This window comes from Perognathus longimembris, chromosome 28, assembly GCF_023159225.1.
Source record: "Perognathus longimembris pacificus isolate PPM17 chromosome 28, ASM2315922v1, whole genome shotgun sequence".
Classification (NCBI taxonomy): Eukaryota; Metazoa; Chordata; class Mammalia; order Rodentia; family Heteromyidae; genus Perognathus; species Perognathus longimembris.
The window spans coordinates 88,425,242-88,445,804 of record NC_063188.1 but is presented as its reverse complement, the minus strand read 5'-3'; the positions used below and the strand labels follow the sequence as shown (position 1 = coordinate 88,445,804).

At 36.9% G+C, this 20,563-nt stretch overlaps 1 protein-coding gene across 1 annotated transcript in view; it reads left to right on the top strand.

Annotated features, from left to right (window-relative positions):
- Positions 1-19,505, top strand: part of Xk (X-linked Kx blood group) — a 39,789-nt gene extending 20,284 nt beyond the window's left edge. Inside the window, exon 3 of the mRNA XM_048336390.1 lies at positions 14,961-19,505. Within this exon, the coding sequence (XP_048192347.1) occupies positions 14,961-15,787 (827 nt within the window). The 3' untranslated portion in view covers positions 15,788-19,505. The remainder of the gene's footprint in view (positions 1-14,960) is intronic.
- The last annotated feature ends 1,058 nt before the right edge of the window (positions 19,506-20,563 follow it).

Below are 20,563 nucleotides of genomic sequence, written 5' to 3'. Positions count from 1 at the left end.
ACTTGTCACTTTTTCATAAAACACCATAGTCATAATTGAATGTGATATGGCAAAGCAAAAAGCATTGAGGGCTATGTTTTCTTTTTGCTTTAATCAGAACCCTGTGATTTTATTTGTGTACCCAAATGTTTTGACTTCTGAAGAAGCTGAATCTCACAATTGGATTATTGAAGGATGGTCTAGTAAATTCTCCCAAACCTAGCCAAGCACTAGTTGCTCATTCCTGTAATCCTAGCTACTTAGGAGACTGAGATCTAAGGGTTGTGGCTTGAAGCCAGCCCTGATAGGAAAATTCAAGAGACGCTTATCTCCAATTAGCCACCAAAACTCTAAATGTGGAGCTGTGGCTCAAGTGGTAGAATGCCAGCTTTGAGGGAAAAAAAAAAGCTTAGAGACAGCACTCACACACTGAGTTCAAGTCCTAATACCAGAAAAATATTCTCCCAAACCCAAAATTTCTCATCTTATACTTAGACCATAGTATCTATTTATTTATTATTTTAACTAATGCATAAAACTATACATGTATAGGGAGTATCATGATGTTTCATGCATGTATATATCATATAATGTTCATATCATAGCCAAAATAATTATCCTAAAATACCTGTTCTTTTGAATTTTAAATTGTTATTATTAAGTACTTCTAAAAAGGGTTATAATTCCATAAGACAGATTATGACTGCAATACTTCTTGACTAGTGTCACACCTTCCATCATTCTCCCACATTTTCTCCCTTTCCTTCCTACCCACAATACTTGTCATTTCTTATGGTAAAAACATTCAAAATCTTTTTCTTCTTTCGTCTTGAATATCCATTATCATTACCAATAGTCACTCTATTAGGCAGTAAGACACTGGAACTGACTATTCCTAACTGACTATAATTTGGTCTTCAAACTTTGGCCCATTTCCCCATCCTTTCATCGCACTCTGTTCTTCCCCAACTTCTGCTAACCCTTCTGAGAAACTGATTTTACTTAGATTTCACATAGGAAACAAATCATGTGGTACTTGTCTTTTGGTGGCTGGCTTATTTTACTTAACAATCTCCAGTTTTATCTGTGTTCCAATAAATTATAGGATATTATAAGTGAATAATATTTCACTGGGTTGCATGTATTCCATTTTCTTCATATGAAATTTTAGATTGTTTTCATTTTTTTTCTATTGTGAATAGTACTACCATGAACTAAGACTTCAAATTTCTCTTCTACATGTTGATTGCATTTCTTTTGGGTATATTCCCAGTAGTGGGATTTCTAGATCACACGATAATTCTATTTTTAAAAATTGTTGAGGTAGTTCTGCACTGTTTCCTATAATAGCTGCAATAATTCATGGAATTTTAAATATCTAATAGAAGAACTTGATCTTATTCTTGGTATGTTCCCTTTTTTGTAATTGAAGCCCAAGGTAGCAACCTGTTGAGATAAAATTTTGAATTTTAGAATTTCTTTCCAGTTTTGACCCAGCTATCAGTTTTGTCTTAATGCAATACTTGACAACTGTGACACTGGGAAAGCCAAGAAGGCCACAGTCTTGTTCATTCCTTGAAATATATTAGCCTGAAGAGTATAGTATAGATCGCTAAGCCAGTTGTGAACCCATCCGTACTTACATTAGCATATTCCCCTTATTTCTCTGATTTGTCCATGAGCTACATTGGGAGGTGTGGGTATTTTTTAGTTATTTTGTTTGTTTACTGGAGGCCTTCCTGTTAACCACATAGCAATATCTACAATATCTACTCACTTATTAATTGCAGAAACGGTTTTATACATTTATTCAATATGTTGGTATTATGATATTAAATAGACAATAGAGAATAACATAAAAATTGCATATTTCTTTGCTTACTTTACCAAATTTTCACATATCCAGTTGCTTTCAAAGTATATTTTTTTTCTAAGAAATAAAATTACTTCCTTAGAATTACAACTGTTACTTTGCTTCAATGCTGTGAATCTAAGGTTGGTGATTTTGATTGGTGGTCTACTCTGCCACTCACTAGATGTGTGTCTAAGCTAACCTTATAGATCTGTTGACTGTCCATCTAAAACTGAATAAAACACAGACTTCACAGGATTGTTTGGGGAATTAAAGGAAATATCCTGGCAACTTTAGTATGTGGCCCAGGCTAGTAAGATGCTTACTAGAAATTAATTGACAGTATTATTAATCTTTTATTTATGTAGCACCCTGGCTTAAAGTCACAGCACTGGATAATGAGTCTGTAGGTGATATGTGTCTACATTCATAGTATTAGTAATTTTAGTGGATTTCAATGGTTTGTAACCCTATCCATATGATTAAAGTGAACTTAGATTCTGTATTTGACTCCTTCTTTGGTCTTCTCATACAACAGTGATGGATTTTTTGTGAAAATGTTTTTGATAATTTCTTCTAAAAAGTTGATGGATTATTATTAATTTTTTAATCTCATCTTGTATCACTTCTGGTAAATTGCATTTTTCAGCAGTTTGCCAGTTTCACCTAAGTAGTTCAATATGTTGACCAAATCATTAACAGTATTCCCTTTCACATTTAATATCTGCAGGACTATAATGATATCGTCCCTCATTTCATTTCTGATAGTGGTAACTCATATTTTGCCTTTACTTTCCTGATCACTCTAGTCAGGTGTTGAAGTTACCCATTTTTTGAGCATTCCAAGGAATACCTTTTATGATAGCATGCATACATTATGTTTAGATCATTGGTTCCACATGGGGGCTTCTCCATAAGTTATAAAAACCCTTCATATATTACTCTAAACATCTTTTTTTCATTTTTTAAGCATATGTTTGGTAGTACATTGCCTCATATCAGACATGTAGACATACTACTTTTCAAGTGTGACCCACTCAATCTTTCCTCTTTCTGTGCAACCAAAGATCACCCTGGCTGTCAAATGGGAGATGAAAGGTTGGATGATGTGTGAGGGAATCACAGGTGGAGAGGGTTAGACTAACTCACTCATGTAGCTGTACTTTGTTCAGTGCAAGGGATAGAACCCAGGTTGTGCATGCTAGGCAAGTGCCCTACCACCAATTTACACCCACAGCCATCCCATCAATGTATTAAAGGGAATTATAGTCAATGGTGTTACTAGTCTCCCTCATGAAGGCTGATTCTGCAGTTAATCAGCATGTGCAAACTAAGAAAGAAGATTTAGAGAGCCATTCCTTACATTTCCACACATAAGTAGTTTTTACTGTTTGTTTCAGATTAGAAGCTATTTCTGGCATTTCTAATTGGGCCTCAAGAGAGCTAACAGTAATTTAGACCCAATGTGCAGAATTGAAATGAATTTTTTTAAGAAAAATAATATGAAACATAAAACTAGTGATTCTTATACTAGGGTTATTAGAATGATACATGGTATATATTGGGTTTCGAAAATACTAAGACAATAAAATTCATGCCTTTGGTAACTCTGGAAATTGGCTATTTGAGATAAATTTAAGTTTCATGCAGTAATCATCTAATTATGTGAACATTTTCTGAGTTGCTCTTGTACATGTAGACTGGGACCCAAATAGCAAGGTTAATTAAAGGATATGTTTGTGAGTCTGTAAGCACACAGTGATAAGTATCTAGAAAAATTCATTAAAAAATCATTATTTAACATCAGAGTTTTTATTAAAGTATGAGTTTTTAACTTATTTTAATGACTGCATATTTAAAAAGATGAGATGATATTTTGAGCAGTGAATTTCTTTTTTTTTTTTTCTTTTTTTTTTGGCCAGTCCTGGGCCTTGGACTCAGGGTCTGAGCACTGTCCCTGGCTTCTTCCCGCTCAAGGCTAGCACTCTGCCACTTGAGCCACAGCGCCGCTTCTGGCCGTTTTCTGTATATGTGGTGCTGGGGAATCGAACCTAGGGCCTCATGTATCCGAGGCAGGCACTCTTGCCACTAGGCTATATCCCCAGCCCAGCAGTGAATTTCTTAACCCATTTATTTCCTTTCTTTCTTTTTAGGGGGGGCAGTCATGGGGCTTGAACTCTGAGCCTGTGTGCTGTCCCTGAGCTCTTTGCTCCAGGCTAATGCTCTACCACTTGAACCACAGAGCCACTTCTGATTTTCTAGTGGTTAATTGGAGATAAGAGTCTTACAGTCTTTCCTTCCTGGGCTGGCTTTGAACCTCATTCCTGAGATCTCAGCCTCCTGAGTAGCTAGGAATACAGGCGTGAGCCACCGATACCTGGCCATTTCTTTTATTTCTAAGTAAGCATAAACCGTAGAACCATGAGCCAAATTCACCATGAACCTCACTTGTATAGTTAAAAAAATGAATAAATATTTCTGGACATTTGATTCTTTGATGATCCTGAGCCAACCCAAACCTGTATTTTGCTTGTGTAATTTTCATCTTTTACTCTTGAAAATCTGTGTGTGTGTGTGTGTGTGTGTGTGTACGTGTACGTGTGTACCAGTCCCAGAGCATGACCTCAAGGCCTGGGCATTGTCCCTGGGCTTTTTTCCTCAAAGCTAGTGCTCTACCACTTGAGTCACAGCTTTACTTCTAGCTTATTTGTTGCTTAATTGAAGAATCTCATGGACTTTCCTCCAGGGCCTGTCTTGGAACCACGATCCTCAGATCTCGGCCTCCCGAGTGGCTAGAGTTATAGCCATGAGCCATTGGTGCTGGGCGCTGAAAATCTTTTTAATGATGTAGTTGTTATCTTTCTGCCCCTCTTTGATGAAGTTAACATAAATATTAGAAATAACTTCAGATATTGGGAGTAGCGCACCATTTTCATATGTTTCTAGATTTTATTGGTAAATGAAAAAGACACGAAATACCAGTTTGCCTGTAGTTTATTTTTCTGTTTAGTAATAAATCCCCATTAAGTTATTAAATGAATATTTAGGAAACACAAGCTCTTAGTTGAAACCTCAGTATCTCCAAGTCAAAATATAATAAATTTCTTCTCTTCTTAAGTTAATTATTTCATGTATTTTCTTATGGCATGCAATGCTGGTTAACACACCAACTGTGTGCCAGGCACTGTATTTGTTGTGAAACATCAGTGAACAGTCTTACAGTCTTATAGTCTAAAAGGGATATCAATGTGACATATATCTTTTTAACCCAAAAGTAGAATATTTGTTAGTTAACGAATTAGTAAAAAATACAGGCTAAGGCTAACTGAAGGTTAGGACCACTTAAATTTTATTTACTTAAAATTTTGCTGTACTTTGTTTTCTTCTTTCCCTACAATTGACTTAGTTGTAGTATTGAACTGACTTTGTACTAATTTAAAACCTCTCAGACTTCTGGTCTGTGTTTGATGTCTTGCTCTGGATCCATACTACTTCCATTAAACTATATTTAGATGAATTTATTTGAATATTGCAAATCCAAGGAAGAAATTACTTGCATACATCTGGTAGTGTATTACAAGATAGGTTTCTTACCTTATTATCTTAAATTTCTAATGACTGTCCTGCCAAATATTTTCTATGCCAAAAAACATTTTCATCCATGTGCAATATAGTGTATAAAGCAATGGCCATAGCAACCTAAACAATGCTATATGCTATTGTATATAGTATATGTCCGTGTATAAGGAAATATGAAGTCTGAAGGTAAGTTATATCCATTTCTTCTAAATTGATCCTACCTCTAAATTCATGGGGGGAGGGGTTGTTTCAGTGATATCATCAGGAGTTTCCATCCAGGTTTGGTTGGCTTGGTGTTTTTTTCTGGGTTTTCCTGGCATTTGACCACAAACCAATGGAAAATGCTTCATGGTAGCACAATGGAGAGACAAATACTTCTCACCCACATTCATGCAAGTGTTTTGTTAAGGTTATGCTGTGTTTATTGGTCTATTACAATGTTTACACAGCATCTTATGTTTCTTTCTAAATACTGTATTTAAAGACTGCAATAGCTGGGGGTGGAGTACACTGGGGACTGTAATCCTAGCTACTCAGAAGGCTGAGATATGAATATTGAGGTTTGAAACCAGCCCAGAAAGGAAAGTACATGAGAATCTTATCTCTTCTTAGCCAGCACACCATCAGAAGATGAGCTGTAGCTCAAATGGAAGAGTGCACGCCTTGAGAGAAAAATAAGCAAAGGGGTAGTGCCCAGACTGCCCAATAGCCATTTAAAAGGCTTCTGGTTTCTCTCTCCTACTTCAGTGAAGTAAGTAGGTCTTAGTAATGTTGCTTAGATTTGGAGACTGTGAGCAGGCACAGTCACACATAGCAGAGCTGAAGATGAAGCAGAGTAAGTCTTTTGTTTTTAAAAATGTAATCTAAGCCTGGTGCCAGTGGCTCATGCCTGTAATTAGCTACTCAGCAGGCTGAGATCTGAAGATTATCGTTCAAAGCCAGCCTGGGCAGGAAAGTCTGTGAGACTCTTATCTCCAATTAACCACCAGAAAACTAGAAGTGATGCTGTGGCTCAAAGTAGGAGAAAGCTACCTTTGAGAAAAAGCTCAGGGACAGCACCCAGGCCCCAAGTTCAATTCCCATCACCACCACCAACAACAACAAAATGCAATCTAATAAACATTTTTCAGTGACGTCTAACAATGGATCAAGGTTGTTTTTTTTATTAGATATTTTTTGAGGTTTAAAATGTGTACAGAAAATTATATCAGAGTGAATACTCTGTTTTGGTTGAGAAAGAAGAGTACCCACACCCTTAGAAGGCATTTCTTAATGCCTCCTTTCAGGCATTGTCCTTACCATCCTACCCAAATGGTAACAGTTAAGAAGGCAGACATTTTGTATCGATGGTACTGGAGTTTGAACTCAGGGCCTCATGCTTACTCAGCTTGCTTGCTTGTCTAGCACTTTGCCACATGAACCATCCTCACAGCCTTATTTTTACTGTTTATTTTGGAGACAAGATCTCACGTATTTTTTTTCTGGTGTGGCTTCAAACTTCCAACCTATGGATCTCAGCTTCCTGAGTATTTCAGCCATAAGCTACTAACACCCACTTTAGAGAGCAGACTTTTAACATATATATTAGTATGTGCGTATAAATGTGTGTACATCTATAGAGATCCCATATATATAAAACATCTATGTGTATATTAATATACTATGTGTATACATATACATACAGTGTGGTTTCAAGGGAACCACTAAGCCATAGAGAAACCTAATGTTTAGGTTTATACTGAGCTATGAAAGTAGTTTAATTATTCTGTTTTGTCTCCAAGCAGCATATGAGAATTTCAATTGTTCAATACTCGTCAACACTGGGTTTTACTTTTTTGTTGTTATTGCAGTCCTGGAGCTTAAACTGAAGGTCTGGGTGCTGCCCTGAGCTTTTGTGCTCAAAGCCAGTGTTCTTCCACTTGAGCTATAGCTCTACTTTTAGCATTTTGCTGATTCATTGTAGATTAACGTCTCATGGACTTTCCTGCCAGACTGGCTTTGAAACACAATGCTCAGATCTCAACCTCTTCAGTAACTAGGATTATAAGAATGAGAAACTGACACTTAGCTTGGGTTTTACCTTCTATAATTCAGTAGTTATGAAGTAGTATCTTTTAGTTTTCATTTCCTGATGACTATTGACCTTGAGTTCCTTTCCACATCTGCAGTTGCCATCTTGGGTGTGTGTGTGTGTGTGTGTGTGTGTGTGTGTGTGTGTGTGTAAAATGACTGTTATGTCTTTTTGCTCACTTAAAAAATTGAGTTTTGATGGGTGCTGGATGTTTATACTTGTAATCCTAGCTACTCAGGAGGCTGAGATTTGAGGATCGTGATTTCAAGCCAGCCCAGGCAGAGAAATCAAAGAGATTCTTATCTCCAATTATCCAGTAAGAAAGCCAAAACTAAATGTGTGGCTTAAGTGGCAGAGTACCAGCCTTCAGCAAATATATAAGTAAAAGTAAGAGGCCCGGAGTTCAGGTCTCAGTGCTAGCACAAAAAATAGGATAAAATTAAAAACAATATTGAGTTGTATATGACTTTTTGGTGTTGGTTTACAAATTTTTCTGTCACCATAGTTCCATGTGCAACAGTTTCTCATGAATCTGAAATACTGTCTTTAGTATCTCTTTTGGAGCAGATTTGCTAGTGACTCTCTCCTCATTTTTGTTTTCTCAGAAAATGGCCTTCTACTCCTTTCATCTTTGGATGTGGATTGTCTGTGTTAGAATTCATTTACTTCCTACTTCATGTCTACCATTCCTTTCTCTTCAAGGTTTCATTATTTGCTATTGCTATGGATATGTGCTGTCAGCTACTATTGTTCCTCTGAAATATATATATGTGTATATATATATATGCATTTGCTTGTTTCTCATTAATTTAAAAAACCCTCTCTTTGGCTTTGATGTTCAGTAACGTTAATATGATATGCTTTGTTATGATTTCATTTTTTTGTATTTATCCTACATGCTGTTACAGTAGTTCTTGAATTTTTGGTTTGATATTTTAGCAATTTAGCAAACTGTCCAACTTCTCTTCCTTTATGTATTGCTTTACTTTGAAATCTCTGTTCCTCTCTCTCTCTCTCTCTCTCAGTGTATCATTTTCACTGGGCTTTCCTGCTTTTCCTTTTTCCATTTGAGTATTTTCTTCTGACTTTTGTTAGTATTAATTATCTTTACAGTTCTCTCTAATCTTCTATTAAACCCATCTGTTGAGTTCTTAATTGTGGTTTTTGATTCCAGTATTTTCATTTGAATCTTAAAAATAATTTTAGTATCTGATAAAGTATCCATCTTGTCATATAACTTAATTAACATTATAGTTTTTATTTGTTTTATTTTTTTGTTTTTGTTTTTGTTGCCAGTCCTGGGGCGTGGACTCAGGGCATGAGCACTGTCCCTGGCTTCTTTTTGCTCAAGGCTAGCACTCTGCCACTTGAGCTACAGCACCACTTCTGGATTTTTCTATATATGTGGTGCTGAGGAATCAAACCCAAGGTTTCATGTATAGGAGGCGAGCACGTTACCATTAGGCCATATTCCCAGCCCCGACATTATAGTTTTTAGGTACATATCAGAAAATTCCAAAATCTGTATCTACATAGGTCTCTTTTTCTTGCAATTCAGTAATATTTTGTTTTTGTTGTTGGCATACCCTATCATATTTAATTCACTGCCAGATATTTATATGAAAAAGGAGACGTGATTGAGACTCTGGATGAATTCACTTACTCTCCGAACATTTCATTTTAGATGCAGATCAACTTGTTTGAATTACAACTTGAGTTGCTTGAGATCTATACTATAATCTTTGTGAGGGTTTAGTCCATTTCTACTCACCTTTGTTCCTAGTGTCCTTTGGGTTGTTACCAGAAAACTTTGGGTATATACAAGTTGAGTGTCAATATTTGCTCCCACACCCAGAAGTTTTGAGAGACTGCTGAAAAGTTTGGTTTAGATTCTTAGTCTCTTAGTACTTGCTTTCATTTGGTCAACTATCTGAATGTGAAAACTAGCTTCAAAGTATTCTCTGAGGATTTTCCTTCTGCCTAAGATCTTAACCCCAAAAGTACTCATTGTTTTGGTTTCTGATGAGATTGAACAGTTATTTGTCCAGTTCCTCAAAGGAACATTAGATTAAAAAAAAAAAAAAAACAGCTGTTCTGCTTCTGCCAGCATCCAAGCCCTTTTGTTCTTTTGGGGGCTTTTTTTTTTTTTTTTTGCCAGTCCTGGGCCTTGGACTCAGGGCCTGAGCACTGTCCCTGGCTTCTTCCCGCTCAAGGCTAGCACTCTGCCACTTGAGCCACAGCGCCGCTTCTGGCCGTTTTCTGTATATGTGGTGCTGGGGAATCAAACCTAGGGCCTCGTGTATCTGAGGCAGGCACTCTTGCCACTAGGCCATATCCTCAGCCCCGGCTTTTTTTTTTTTTTAAATCATTTTAAGTGCTTATTGACAGCTGTAAGTATAGTATTTTATTCTGTGATAGTCTATTGAAATGTAACATTTGAATTCTGGCAAACTTTGGGATACTTACAGAAAAATGGAAAATCTACTATGATTTGGATCCACAGTTAAGAATTAAAAGGGAGATATAAAAAATGGCCAATAAAAACACACTATAGGGGCTGGGGATATAGCCTAGTGGCAAGAGTGCCTGCCTCGGATACACGAGGCCCTAGGTTCGATTCCCCAGCACCACATATACAGAAAAAATGGCCAGAAGCGGCGCTGTGGCTCACGTGGCAGAGTGCTAGCCTTGAGCAGGAAGAAGCCAGGGACAGTGCTCAGGCCCTGAGTCCAAGGCCCAGGACTGGCCAAAAAAAAAAAAAAAAAAAAAAACACAAAAAAAACACACACTATAAATCCTTAAGTCACTGGGAAAACACAAATAAAATCTACAATTATAAAGCCTTCTCATCCATTAGAATGACTAAAATCAAAAGTTGGATAATAAAATGTTAGTGAGGATGTAGAGAAATTGGGGTCTTCATATATTGCCTTTTGTCACGTGAAATGCTAGAAGTGCTTTGAAAAATAGGCAGTTCCTTAGTGAAACACAAAGTTACCATATGACCTAGCAACCACTCCTAGAAAAGAAAGCTGTGCACACAAAACCTTGTATTTATAGCAGCACTATTCACAATAGGTAGAACTTGAAACAACTTAAATGTCTAGCAACTGATGAGTGGGTAAACAAAGTCTTTTATAGCCCTACATTGGACTAGTCTTTGGTCACATAAACCAGTGAAGGACTGATATGTCCTATAACTTGGATGAGCTCCAAAAACATGGTGCTAAGAGAAAGAAATCTGTCATGAAGAGGATGTCACATTAATATTGTTCAGTTAAAAAGTTCAGATTAGAAAATCTATAGAACTGGAAAGAAGATTAGTTGCTGCTTAGCACTAGAAGAGGGACGATGTATCATTGAAGGGATGAGGGCATAAGATTTCTTTGTCAGGTGGTAAAAATATACGGAATCTAACTGGTGATAGTTGTACATAACTTGTAAATATAGTAAAACTCCATATAATTTACTTTAAATTTATGTGATTTATATCTCACAAAAGCTGTTAAAATTAAGAACCCTCTCAGTATTTGTAATAGCAACCAGGAAGATTGACTGGCAGATGTTGAGTATAAGTGCATGATAATGATATTCTTAACTTCTTTATCAACAATTTACTGACTGCTTGTCTGGACCTGTAGTAGAATTAAAGCAGAATGCCAATAGGTTCTAGAATGAGTATTGAAGTGTAACCTCAAAGAGAAAGCCATAGAATCCAGCTAACCATAATCTTGCTAACAGTCCAGGAAAGCACAATACTGCCAAGATCATCTAAATTTGTCTTAAATCCTGTTTGGGCCCCACATCCTGAAACAGCACTTGGCTTCCTTTTGTACTATTGAGATCAGAGAATGTTGTCTTGTTGCCATATCCCTGTTTAGCAGACCTCTTATTTACCTCACTGAGCATTTTTAGATTGGAGACTTAGAAAATATTAAAGATGTTTTATTTTGTTTTTCTTTACATGAAGGAACTTTAAAAAATACTATTTTATTACCTTTCTTATCTTTAAGTGGTTGTACAAAGGAGTTACCATTCATTAATGGTGTTTTCTAGTTAGTATTCTACTTCTTTGGAATCCTAGCTGCTCAGAAGGTTGAGGAAAACTTAGGATCAGTTGAAAGCCAGCCTGGGCAGGAAGGTTCATAAGACTCTGATCTCCAATTAACTACCAAAAAACCTGGAAGGAGAGCTGTGGCTCAAGTAGTAGAGCTCTAGCCTTGAGCACAAATGTTCAGGGACAGCATTTAGGCCCTCAGTTTAAACCCCAGGACAAGCACATACACAAACTGTGTGTGTGAGATAGTAGTCACCGTAAGAAGATTATACAGTAAGGAGATTATACGCTAATGGGGAACAAAAGTAACTCAAAAAGTTTCAAGTTATGATATAAAGATAAATGTGAGATCCTAGTACAAAGGCAGTAAGTTAGTTTTGAGAGAATTGTAGGAGCTTTTAACAAAGCTGATAGGAATAATAGCTGTAGAAAGAATCCCTTGATGAGAGGGCACTAACTAAGGCTTAAAGAATAAATGGAGGGCCAGGAAGTCAAGGCTCATGCCTACTCCTAGCTACTCAAGAGGCTGAGATCCCAAGACCACAATTCAAAACCAGCCCAGGCAGGAAACTCTGTGAGACTCTTATCTCCAATTAACCGCAAGGAAACCAGAACTGGTGCTGTGGCAAAGTAGTACAGCAGTAGTCCTGAGCTGAAGAGCACAGGGACAGCACCCAGGCCCAGAGTTCAAGCCCCAGGACCAACACCAAAAATAAATATGGGGTTTTACCAGGAAGATGAAAAGGAAGAAAGAAGATGGCTATCACCAGAGAAACAAGTTAGATAAGACCATCTGGCAAGAGCTACTTATTAGTTAGCATATAATAGAACCAGAAAGGAAAGGAGGAAAATAACTTCATGCATACAAATCATCTGGAACATCTTGTAAAAGTTCAGATTCTGACTTGGGCAATGTCAGGGTCCTTAGCCCCCAGCACTCTACTGGCCAGCAGGAGAGGCCTGGAAGCGTGCCCTGACCAAGGCAGGCCAAGAAAAGGTGGAGGACCGAGGGACCACCCTAAGGGGCGGCCTAAATCTACGTCACAGCCCACAGGACCGCCTCCGGGTTCACCACCAGCTGCCATCTTGGCTACCTGTAGTCCCAAGGCTGGGAGGCAGGGCCAGTTAGAACCACCTTTCTGGTTCCAGACCAGAAGGCAGGCCAGAACAACAGCCACGTGGCCCCAGGGCTGGGAAAACAGGCTCTTAATGGTGCAAGGCATCCGGGCAGGCGTGCCCCACAGGGCAGCATGTGTGGGGTATTTCTAACATCAGTGTGGAAGCTGTTGGCCCGTGAGCTACACAGACTAGCAGGAACTAGCTGGAACAAAGGACTATCAGAGAACTATCTAGGTATGATGAGAGAAGGTAGAGACCTAGCTAATGTGGACATTTCTGGATAGGATGATTTGGAGTGCTGGTGTCATAGAGTGCTAGAGGGAATGTAATAGGCTATTTTTAGGGCATTAATTTTTTTCTGTGAGCATTTGGTAGACTCCTTAGGGTATGAGAATTCGTAACCACACTTTAAAAAGTATATCACACAAAAAAGTACATCACTAATATGTTCTGTGCTAAAATATTCTGCTGAACTGGCCCCTCAGGAAAAGTATTTTAGCCCAATTACTTTGTAGTCTACTCTGTTGATGGTGTTTCTATTTTTTAAATTTGATTAATAAGTATCCATCTTTCCTGTGAATGATGTTGGTCATTGAAGTCAGTGCCAAACACTATGAGAAAAGTTGATGTTTCTCAATAAAATCAAGCTTTTCCCAGGTAAGTCAATCCCAAGGCTTTAGAGGTTTTGTACTTGCCAAACATAGGATTTTTTCCCCTAGGAATTCAGAATTTATAAAAGAAAAATGTTTTATTCTGATGTATTTTAAGCCATACATTTTGTTATAGTCAGTTTTGTTACATGGATAGAATTATATGGAAGTGCATTTTAAAAAACAGGCATGGATGAAGCTATACTAATTTAGGCACTGTAGTGTTGGCAAAAGAATAGAAAAGTAGATCAATAGGATAGAATAGAGAGTCTAGAAATAGGCACACAAATATAATCAACTATTTTTGGTCTTCAACCAGGAGGCAATATCGTGGAAATTTTGATCTTTTTAAAACAATTATAGAATTCCTGGATGTCTACATAAAAAAAAATGACCTCAATCACATCACTCCACAGTTGGGTGCTTGCTGCAAAATGTCCTTTAGCCTTTTTGCTCAAGGCTGGAACTCTGAGCTAAAGTGTAGTGTGTCATGGCAAAAATCCAAATCGAAGCCAGACTCTTGGTTTCTGACTCAAATCCCTGCCTCCCATTCCTCCTTGTGCAAATGTCTGGTGGTGATAGAAGCCTTTAGGAAAGGATTACATTTCCATTTTTAACATACAGTCTCTGTTCATGGTAGATACCTCTTGATAATAAACTCAAGGCCAACATTAGTTCACTGGAACATAATACCGTCTTCCAGTAACATGGGCCATGTCCTTTTTTTTTATTTTATGGGCCATGTCTTATGCCTCCAAACTGCTGCCATTTGTACACACTTGGTCAACCCATTAGCTGTAAGTCATCTTAAGCAATAAACAACTAGAATTGAGACTTCTTGATATGTTAAGACCTTTCAGTCCAACACAGATCAACTCTCAGGAACAGTGAGCATCTCATCTCTTCAGATATCTGCAAAATTTAAGAATATAAGTGAAACCAACATTCTGTAGTAAAGTGTGAAGAGGCCTGAGGAACATACTGAGAAATTTTTTATCAGGTGCCTTCAGTTTGAAATATCAGATATGGTCACAGTTCCTCAATGTTTATAGGTCAACTGGCAAAAAAAGAAATAAAAAGCATTATCATGACTCTACATATTCACACTGACCAAGGGGGGAAGGGAAAAAAATAAGGTAAGTGTTTTAGTTTAAGTTGTCTCTAAAGCAGACCCTGAGAGAATCATTTGAGTCTGTGTGTTTTAAAGACAAGGTATAAGGAACAAGGGAGATGAAAAATGAGGTAGAGGAGGGAAGATAAGAAAGAGACTATAACATTAGACAATTATCACCGTAGGAAACTAGAGGTTAAATCACACAAAGAGACCCTTAGAAATGATACATAATACATGCCTCACAATCATTATATGTAGGTGTGGGGAAGCGAGGGCACTTGTATTCCAAAGTGGATCAGAGATGGAATTGGGGTACTGGGAACTCTTTCAGGGCTACAAAATGTTGGCACCACCACCTCCTATAGTTCTGGAGAAAGTCTTCAGGCATAGTGAGAACATATAGGTAGTTGAAAGTCAGCCTGACCATGTAAAATAGAAGAACCCACAATTATGTGAAGAAGACTGACAGAGTGTCTGTCTGCCATAGTAATATCCTAAGAGAGGTGAGGCTTCACATGTTCTTTCTCTTCTCTCCCCAGGTGTGTTCATGATTTTGTCCCTGCTGTCCATTGTGTATGGAGCCTTGCGCTGCAACATCCTAGCCATCAAAATCAAGTATGATGAGTATGAAGTCAAGGTGAAACCTCTGGCCTATGTCTGTATCTTTCTCTGGAGGAGCTTTGAGATCGCCACTCGTGTCATTGTTCTGGTCCTGTTTACTTCTGTTATGAAGATCTGGGTGGTACTTGTTGTACTTGTCAACTTCTTCAGCTTCTTCTTGTATCCCTGGGTCCTGTTCTGGTTCAGTGGCTCCCCATTCCCTGAGAATATAGAGAAGGCCTTCAGTCGGGTGGGCACAACTATCGCACTATGCTTCCTCACATTACTCTATTCTGGTATCAATATGTTCTGCTGGTCAGCTGTGCAGTTGAAACTTGACAACCCTGAACTCATCAGCAAGTCCCAAAATTGGTACCGGCTACTGGTATACTACATGGTGAGATTCATTGAAAATTCCATCCTCCTACTCCTGTGGTATTTCTACAAGACTGACATCTACATGTATGTGTGTGCACCTCTGTTGATTCTGCAGCTGCTAATTGGATACTGTACAGCCATTCTCTTCATGCTCGTATTTTATCAGTTCTTCCATCCTTGCAAAAAGCTCTTCTCATCCAGTGTTTCAGAAAGTTTTCGGGCATGGCTCAGGTGTTTCTGTTGGGCCTGCAGGAAGCAGGAATCTTGTGAGTCAGTAGAAAAGGCGGAAGTAAAGTCATCCACAGATCAAGATGAGACACCTTCTAGCAGCAAAATGAGTCCTGATCCCACTCAGACCTTGAGTGTTGATGATATATGTTCTGCTTAATGAAACCTGAAGTTTCCCAGTCCACAGGCATTTTTGTTTTTAAGTCCATATCGTTCTACATAAGTAATGAGCACTGCACAGAGAACAAGGCAGGAAGTTAGCTGTCAACTCCTTGTAAGCTGCTGCTCTTTATATAGCCCTTGAGTATGTGGGAACTGGAATAGGGGAACCTGAATGTTGAAGGGGTGAAGAGATGAATTAGTAGCCTAACAACACCACAGATCACAAGTGACCATGTTACATTCTTGTGGGTCTTATTGTTTTGGGTTTTGTTCCCACTGAGTACACCTAAAGTCTGAACTGGGTTCTCTAGATCCATCAGGAAGAATGTGAAGAGCTTACTAATTTTCTAGTTTTCTGGACTATTAGTCTGGTAGCCTGATGATTTATTATCCCTGAACATTATTTTTATTCAAGCATCATCTTGATGATCAGAAGAGGTTACTGGAGTTTCACTATCAGCAACATCATTCTTACCACTGCTTACAAAGAGGACTATTCAAATTGATTTTTAAATAAATATATGTTCTATTTTCATCTTGTTATGTCTTTTTGTACATAGCCAAGTGTAGCTACCCTGGCATGCTATTTGGAATTGATTTGGCAACTTTATTTCCTAGGATCCATAGCTGTAAAATTGAATTCAAAATTTGGATAAAGAAGCCCTAAAATTTTAGGATAGGCATGTTCCTCCTGTATGGTGAAGAAATTTGGACCAAGAGAAATGTTACAACATCAAAATGACCGAAAGTTATATAGGTAGAATTCTTACCTTCTCAGTCCAAAGCTATGTACTAAGTAAGAAGAAGGCTTAAACTTCTTGAAGGTTTATTCTTATATTACAATTCTGGGAAATTTCTAATAGAATTTGCTAGGATTCACCTTTTGAGGAAAGACCTAAATAAGATTCAGTCTTCCCTTTTACTTCCCTATTGATTGCCTACTAGGAGAGTTTTAGACAAGATTTATCTCAGTTTAAATTTTTCAAGAAAACCCTACAGAAATCTCTCAGTATAGGCATATAAAGCTTTTTACTTTTTATTATTTGAAGTGAAAAGGCGTTCCTCATCACCGCTCTTAGAGATTGCCTTCATAAAATCTTTAAATTGTAGAAAAAGTTGAAATGACCAGATTTCTTTCTTTTTTGAAATGCATTTTGAATAGCAGAATTGTGAATGAATTTGAACAAAAGCTTCATCTTCATTTTCTCATACACTATTATCTTCTGTATAATTTCTCCATTAACTGAAATTAAAATAGAAAATTTCTATTTCTTTCATTAAGGAGGATTTGGTAGCATAGTTTCAATCATTCTGGAAAATGACTAGAATCAACCAAAGTAAAATGACAATAACCAATAAATCTTAATAACAAAATACCTGGAAGCAGATGATCATAAAAAAATCACACTAATCTGAGAAACTTTCAAAAGAGGCTCTACTTATAAAATCTACCAGAGGGAACAGAGATCCACTTCTTTATCTGTATGGACCCACAAAGCATAATTATCTGGTTGTAGCATTTCTGATAATTTTTAAAATTGTTATCATTATCAAATTTATAAGTAATTTCAAACACAGAGGTAAAAACATAATTTGGTAAATAATCACCAGTACATTCAGGGATCCATAAAACTGTAAATATTCTTTCACATGGTATCCAGTGAAAGAATTATTAGTATTTTATACAGTTTAATATTAATATTTATACCATTTCATACATATGTCAGTATACATATCGATATGATCCCAAACTGTAGATCCTAAGTTTTAGTTTTATGAGATATTTTTCCTCACTTAAATTTCCCCTGGTTTATCAATATCTGTAGTTTAATTTGGGGGGAATGACCATGCAATAGATCATATTTTTTCATACTTATAATCAAATAATAACACTCAGTATTGGCTATGGTTTTCTTGTTATCCCATCAAGTACCACTTGCCTTGCTTTTAAGAGTCCTGGATGAACAGTGAGCATGCATAAGCGAAAGGATTCTTTATATGACATGCATTTCCATGTACGCTCCGTGCATAGATACACAATTGCAAGAATGAAAAACACAAGAACACAGCTAAAGTAGACTTAAGTTGTTAAAGCGTCCTTTTCTGGTTGTTTCCTAATTCAGAGAGGTTCTATAATGAGTGGTGAGAAGCAAGGTCACTCCTAAGTCATTCCAGTGTTTCTATCAACCGGTTCATTGTGTTTCTTGAAACTAGATATTTTCAGGATCTTTCCTGAGAAAGCAAATTGTTGCTTTGAAGTCTTGTGGTGGCTGAAGGTAGAGGTGAAATGACTTCTTTGGGTCATGCCTTAGAAGCCAGGACTTGGAACAACCACGACTTTCACTGAGTAGGATGTTCAGATACAAGGATTCAGAGACTATTTTTCTCAGCCTCATTTTAGGAGCCTGTCTCCAAAAGAATGACAAAAATATTAATTTAAAAGTATATTGTAAATCTAGAACAACCTCAAATCAAACAGTGTCAAGCTTGCAAAGCCCACTTCACGTATTTATAAAGACACAAGTTTGGTAACTAAATTGGACTTGCTCTCAATTTAAACCCTTGATAGAAAGGTGAATCAACTTTTGACATGTATGTCCATTTACTTTGGGAGCAAGAATTCACTTCTTTTTTCCTGCATGGTGAAAATATAGGTCATAGTGAACTGAAATTTTTCATTTTATCTCCGCAAGAGCCAAAATAATGTATATGTTACACTGTGAAGCCAGGTTGTATTAAAGACATAAAAGAAACCAGCACATTTTCCTGTGTATTAGGAATTAATTGAGTTTTTCAGTTATAATTCAAGTTTGTAAGATTCTCAGTGTTTTGTGTAATGAATTACATGCCATAACTTGTTCTGACAGCTACTCCAACAGAATCACTGTCATTTAGTGGGACACTATGAAGTATTTCCTCAAAACATAGCAAAATAAGATCATCAAACATGTTCAGACTTTCTCTTGTTATTACTAAAGACCAGCCCAGTATAGAGATTGGCATCCCCCTATCTAGCCCCACAAGTTTACTTAATTGCTTTATGCCTTAGGCTTTTCATCCACCAAATTAGGATGATATACTTGCCCAACCTACCTCATGAGAGTACCAGAAAGATCAAACTATATAATAGATGTGAAAATGCTTTGAAAATATTTTTAAAGTGTCATGCATAATTATTATATTATTTAAACCTGTAGCAGGTTATTGTTATTTTCTTGCTGTTTGAAAATAAGTGAGTAGAGTTATTCCCACATGTGAAACAGGTGAGTTTCTGGCCTTCTCAGCAGTTGTCCTTTAAAAAAAATCAGTTGTTTACAAAAATGAATGCCCAAATCCATGGTATGTGAAGAAAAGGGACCCAATGAATCTGAGAAAGTATGGCAAATGAATTTATCTTCTGGATATTGTCTTTCATGAAAGATGTAACAGCATCTTTTGAAAATTGTATATTACCACGAATGGCTTGTTGAAACCATTTATTGGATGTGAGTGTAATCTTTTCAGACTTGTAAGTGGGAAAAATAAGCATTGAAATTGTTGGATACAGCATTTCCTTGGAAACCACCTTAGAACTTTAGTGCTATGGTTGTGAGTGCATGTACCAATACTCCTCAGCCTGTGTGTTTTGGATGTGAGCTTTTGTAGACGGCTTCCCTGAGTCCTTGACTCAAATGTTGTGTATGTTTTTCCATATAATAAATTAATTTTTCAATTTTTTTCTTGCAGTTCATTCTTTATGCAATCCTACAGGATTTTTTATTGAAATAAAAAGACTATTTTAAAGACAAATTTGAAAATGGTTTTATTGTGATTATAGTTACGTCACCACAGAATCCTTCTGATTTGAGAATTCTAGGAATCAGCTTTACCAAATAGCAACTGTTCAAGCATATGGATTGTTTTCATAAGAATTTACTTCGATTTGTTCAAGATTTACTGCTGAGCATTAAAATTCTAAGCTTTCTCTCAGTTGCTCTGATATATTTTTCCTAGACAAACTCAAATGATATATTGATCAAGAAATACCAAACACCAGTGTATGGCACTGCAGTAATGTAAACAAATATTCAAATGACTTCCCATTGTTGGAAAAACAATCACTCAAACTGAATCATTTCAGATTATGAGATGTAGACACTTTCAACAACTCCTTTGCACCTCAAGGTAGTGTTCCAGTCTGCAAAGACATAGCTATGGGTAACTTTTTAAAAACCAGTTTTATTGAGGTATAATTGATATGCAAAATGCACATATCAAATGTGTGTAATAAAATGTCATCAAGTATATGTATACTGTAAAGAAGATATCTACTTTATTAATCTTGTACAGATGAACTTTTAAACCCAAGAAATAGCAACTGCTGATTTACCTTACCCTAAGCCCCTGGCAACCAACAGTCCATTTCCTTTTTCTATGAGCATGACTGTTTTAGTTACGGCATGCAGCATTATGTAGCATTTGTCCTTCTATACCTGGCTTATTTCATTTAGTATAATACATAATAACCTCCAGATACATCCATGTTTGCACAAGCAGGATTTCCTTCTTTTGTGGAATATTAATATCTTATGGTGTTGTGTATAAATAGAGATGCATATATATCATGTTTTCTTTATTCATTTAGATTCTTTTCATATCAGGGCGGTTATGATTAATGCTTCAGTGAACAGGTTAGTGCCAAAGTCTGTGATCTGATTCTGTTTTGGATACATTCCCAGAAAATTCATATGTTAGTTCTATTTTTAGCTTTATGAGAAGCCTACATACTGTTTTG